Genomic DNA, 5,458 nt, shown 5'->3' on the forward strand with positions numbered 1-5,458 from the left:
TCAGGAGGCTTATTTCCAATAGAGTACTAAATAGATAAACATATTTACGGCGGAGTCCCATATAGATTAGCTTTTTCAGGAAGCTTATTTATAACGAAATACTAAATGAACATCCATAATATAATATATTTATAACATTTATGTATTTTTCCCTAACATAATTGAACATCTTATAATGCAAAAGAATAGAGAAAGTGTTGGGGAAAGAATAAAAAGCAAAAAGATAACCCACAAAATAAATAGAATTAGAAAAGGAAAAAAAAGGGGCGGGTGGTAAGAAAAGGAAAACAAATTCGAAAGGCTAAAGCCTATCGTCTCGGGTGTTAAACCCTAAACCTCTTCTGAGCAACTCTACAATCAGATGTTCAAGTTAAAAGGAGGCAATTCAATCCTTCCCAAAATCCCATTTGATATCATCAAAATTGTTCAAATTCACATCTCCAATTTCCATACCAAGAACCCACTTTCCAGTCCAGCAATCCAATTCATTCTTGAAGAAGGCAAAGAATTCGAATCCCGACAACCCACAAACCGAGAACTGACGTCTAAGCATAATGAAGAAGCTAAGTTTTCCAGTGATGGGATTCAGATTTCTCATCCTTGGCCTGAATGGGGGGACTTGATGCAGAAGTTGTTGAAATGTGGATACTTTGAGGGAATCGGAAACCCTTTTGGAAATGCTGAAGAAATGGGTTCTAAAGATGCAAACCGGATTAGAACTGCTTGTTTGAATTTTGCTCGAGACCGGTTTGATCTTATAAAGTCTGAATTTATAGTCTGTTTTGCCTACATGAAATTACTGTTTTAGTAACTTTATTGCTTGTCTTATATTAGGTTTAGAGCTTTTGTCATGGGTTTTTGTTGATTTGTTGAAACTATTGATTTCTGTATTTCAATTCTAGCATTGCTGTTTTTGTATTTTAGCTTCATAAAATGGTTGGGCATCTGAGTTTGGTATCCGATCTTTTGACTATATAGCCACTCTACAAAATGGAAGTCATGTCAGCAGCTTTAGGGGAGAGGCCTATCTTAACTGATGTATAATAATATGTAACTTATGTAAGCTGATTCTGAGGGATTTTCCCTTTGAATGAGTTATTTACTTAATTATTTATGCTTGAAGATCGAGCCTTAGCCGCTATGGATGTAAACTTTTAGCTTATAGAATGATAGGAATGTCAGCTATGTTTCTGCTGCACTCCCTCAGATTGGAAATGTAAAGAGCGTTCAATTTATGTTCCTTGTTTCTCTTTTACTCTGTCAACCCAAGTATTACAAATCTTTCTAACAATTCTATATATTGTCCCCTTTTGTTCTGTGTTAAATAGAACCTTATTTTTTTTTTACCTATTATTTGTTACTAATTATTAGAATGTACTTAGTGGAGAAGCATGGTCAGTGAGACGTTGAATTCATATAGCCGATCTCAACTTGCTTGAGATTGAGGCATAGTTGTTTTTGTTGTTGTTGTTGGTGTCAACTTAAGATGAGCTTTTCCATAAATGCTACTGGTGCTTCAATATATGAAGAAATAGTTTGTGATCCGATCTTTTTGAATACCGTGAAGACCTAAGTTTTAAGTATCAAGCAAGTAGAAGCCATGGAGGATTAGGATTTGGACGAAAACAGCGGCGAGTTATCAATCTGCCAGCGTCACATTCTCATAACCATGCTTCAAGTATTCAGCTGCTTGTAATTGTATGACACTGTCAAATATTTATTATACATAACACCAACTGCCTCAGAGCACCTTATAGAAAGCAGTGTTAGTTTATATATAGAGGGTAGTATGTTAGCTTTGTACCCATTATTAAATCCCCAAAATACCCATGCTAGCACATTAAAATAACATAATGAGATGGACTGTTTTGTCTTTTCACTAAAAGTTAAACCCAACTTAAACCCAATATATATATATATATATATATATATATATATATAAATAGTTATTTTGGGAATTAGAATTTTGTCAAGCTTGTTGCTGTTCTGACTAATACAGCCATGGTAACAGATATTTGTCGCGGCAATATATTGGGGTGATAGCTGGCTGTGGCTGTCCAAGCATTGATAGAAAAGTTGTCAACTCTGGAAAGCGCCTTAGGGCATCGTTAGGCATCAAGGAAGGAAATGTATGTACTTAATTGCTGTTGTAATGCTTAACCTAGCTAAGACATCTCCGTCAGAGTTTTTGCAGTATGATGACTAGCATCCATCTGTCTATACTTGTAACAAGATGCATTTAGTAGGTTTGCAGTTTCTGCATATTGAGGGGAAGTTGTGAGAGGGCATATGTCAGGGCACGTGAAGATCAAGGTGGTCGAACTGTTGATGTTATGCGTCTTTTATTGACTTATGGACTTGATCCAATTACTGGTGCTGTGGAGAAAAAAAGAGTTAAGGAATCAGCAAGAAGGCTGCTGAAAGAAATTATGCGTTTCAGTTCAGAGGAACTCAAACAGAAGTCCACAAACCCTTGGAATCCATCTGTACAAGGTGATCACCAAGAAGAAGGTCAGATCATTGTTCCAACAAAACATGGTGATTGGATTTGTCCCAAGTAAGTCTAGTGAAATTTGAATGCATTTAAGATTTAAAACTTCCATGTCGTACCAATCCTAAACTTTTCATATATCCTCTTGATTTTGTTTCTAGATGCAACTTCTTGAATTTTTCCAGAAATGTCAAGTGTTTACGGTGTAATGGCTTATTTCGCGAAAGACTTAGCAAGCTAAGGGAGGAGCAGGATAATTTTCCTTTAAAGAAAGGCGACTGGATTTGTTACAAGTAGGAATGTTCTTGGATAACTTTGTGCAGTAAATAGGTTTATATCCTAGTTTTGCTAGTGTCATTTTGACTTCCAATCACTTGCAGATGCCATTTTATGAACTTTGCAAAGAACACAAGGTGTTTGCAGTGCAAAGAAAAGCCACCTAAACGGCAGCTTAATCCTGGAGAGTGGGAGTGCGACTCGTAAGCACTTAAACCTTTTTTTTTGGGTCAATGGTAAGTATCAGTATAATGTGTTTTTGTATCCTCCTTTTTGATTTTAACTCTCTCTGCTCTGTCTCTATTTCCTTGTGTTTTTCCCTTGGTTAGGTGCAACTACATCAATTTCAAAAGAAACATGGTGTGCTTGAAATGTGATCACAGACGGCCAAAAGCATCGACTAGTGGTGCAAGTGCTTCCTCTCAATCTGCAATACAAAATAGAAGCATTAGTCGAACACGGCCTTATTTTGGTGAACTGAATCAAGAAACAAATGAGGGCGTAGATGAATGGGAATTTGTTGAAAGTGACGATGAAGATCATTTTAGCTCAATGTCAGGGAATCAGGAAGCAAGATTCATTGATTTTCCCGTTTTAGGGGGGAATAGTGAATTGTCTCGAGATGCAAAGAAGCAAGAAAAATGGAAGATGCAGATGGCTGCGAAGAGAAGAATCACTGCAAAAGAAACACTAAATGCTGATGAATTCAGGTCTTCTTTTACACCTGATAGAAAGTATTTTCAATATAGTGACGATGAGGAAATGGCCGAGTGGCTTGAAATGCAGGATTGTATCAGAGCCTGTAAACTCTGACCAGTTGTAAGTGTGTTGGAGTACATTATGAAATCTGTGTGCATTATCCAATGTAGCTGCACACTGCTGTTGTCTGTATCACTAAAAGCTGTGGAAATGCAAAAATAGCTACCGAAAGGCATATAAATGAAGAGGGTCACTACTTTTTAATTAACTGATTTGAGCCAATGTGGCGTCCGCTACAATTGAACATGGTGAAGCATACATTAGCGAAATAGTTACAGTTGTATATTCTAGTGTTTTAAAAGGCGTTTTTGAGGCGAGCCCTGGGGCGAGGTGCACCAAAAATTCCCTGAGGCGATGGTGTGGGGCGAAAGTCTCAAGAGGCGTACCCAGCAATTCGGGGCGTACAACCGGGTGTTTGAGACGCGTTTTTGTAGTGAGGCGTAAGCCCAGAGACTTTTTCAAATTAAAACAAAATATATTGAATAAGTCCTTCATATAATACATAAATTCTCAAAAGTCAGCTTGTAATTACTCAAAAGTTTTAAGAAATAATTGAAATGTATTAAATTTAAAACTCAAGACCTTTTTTTATTGAATTGAAGCCTTAATTTATGGTCTTTCCCAATTCTTTATCTTGTCCACTAGTCTGCTAGTATCTCCCAAAAGCAATGAATATTCAATTTTTTTTTTTACAAATACAAAGAGAACTTCATTCTTCTTCATAGCAGCAAGTTCATCGTTCAAATTGTAGGTTGGTCATCCTTTTTGTTCCTCCATATAAATTTTTTTATTCTTTTCGACTCAAGCTATTTGTGCTTGTAAGTAGCGTATAGTAGATTATTTTGATTAGTTTTTTGTGGGGATGGAACACATCTATATATATATATATTTTCATATATTTATAGTTTTCTTTAATTTTTATATAATTTTACTTGTTTATAAATATTTACTGTAATTATATTATTTTATAAAATATTAAAAATTAAATACCCATGGGGCTTACGCCCAGAACATGACCTAGTCGATATCATTAAAAGTGGAAGCCCAGAATTAAAAAATTGAATTACATAAATGTCCTTCTAAATCACTTAAATATACTATATTATTACTTATTTAATTTAACAATAATATATTAACCTAAAATAATAAAAAATATCAAAGAAGAAAATTGAAGATTTGAGAGGTCGTGTTCCTTTTGTTTTGTGACCAACCTTACTTTTGAATTCATTTCAACCGTTGGTTACCTTTTTTTTGTTGTTGTTAAATCGTCCATCTTAATCACCACAAAAATACCAAAAATAGGAGATATAACTCTATGCACCTACTTAGAATGCAACAACCTTTATTATATGGAGAAAGTAGGATTTCAGTGTAAGCTTATAAAAAAACCTATGATGAGAGGTAATCTATCTCTCCCTCTCCTATAGAAAATATATCATCATAGAACATCAAAAGTAAACAATTCTATACATGTTCCTATCCAAAAAGAAGGAATTTTTAGCACTGCTCATTCTGAAAGAAATAAGGTTCATTCTATCCATGTTTAGATTACTCTTAGCTTCTCTACGGAGCTGGTGGCTATTTGTAATCTAAGTCAGATTATTGTATTGTAGACCCCGGTAACGATCCAGTCGATCATTTGTATGTATTTGAGCCCCGTTCTCCTATTTAATATTTTCTGTATGTGTGTTTATTGTTTTGTGACGAGGAGCTTGGGTTGTTTGCTTTGGGAAGTTTTGAGTATGCATTTGGACACTTGTCTCATTTTGGAAGCTTAAATTGCTAGAACTGACCAGGATTTGTCCTTTGTGTAAACAACCTCGGATCGGAGATTTGGTGATTCCAATAGATTTGTATGGTGATATTGTACTTAGGTGTATGTTCGGATTTGGATTTGGAGGTCCCTAGAAGATTTTGGAAAAAATGACACTG

The 5,458-nt window shown here is 35.3% G+C and overlaps 1 protein-coding gene across 1 annotated transcript; it reads left to right on the forward strand.

The window, feature by feature from the left end:
• Window positions 1-254: 254 nt before the first annotated feature.
• LOC104119982 (uncharacterized) lies at window positions 255-3,734 on the forward strand. Its single transcript, XM_009631626.4, has 6 exons — window positions 255-762; window positions 2,012-2,129; window positions 2,247-2,557; window positions 2,653-2,784; window positions 2,872-2,970; window positions 3,097-3,734. The coding sequence occupies exons 1-6, from the start codon at window positions 362-364 to the stop codon at window positions 3,578-3,580; spliced, it is 1,545 nt and encodes a 514-aa protein (XP_009629921.1). The 5' UTR covers window positions 255-361; the 3' UTR covers window positions 3,581-3,734.
• Window positions 3,735-5,458: the final 1,724 nt, after the last annotated feature.

Source organism: Nicotiana tomentosiformis, chromosome 8, assembly GCF_000390325.3.
Source record: "Nicotiana tomentosiformis chromosome 8, ASM39032v3, whole genome shotgun sequence".
Taxonomy (NCBI): domain Eukaryota; kingdom Viridiplantae; phylum Streptophyta; class Magnoliopsida; order Solanales; family Solanaceae; genus Nicotiana; species Nicotiana tomentosiformis.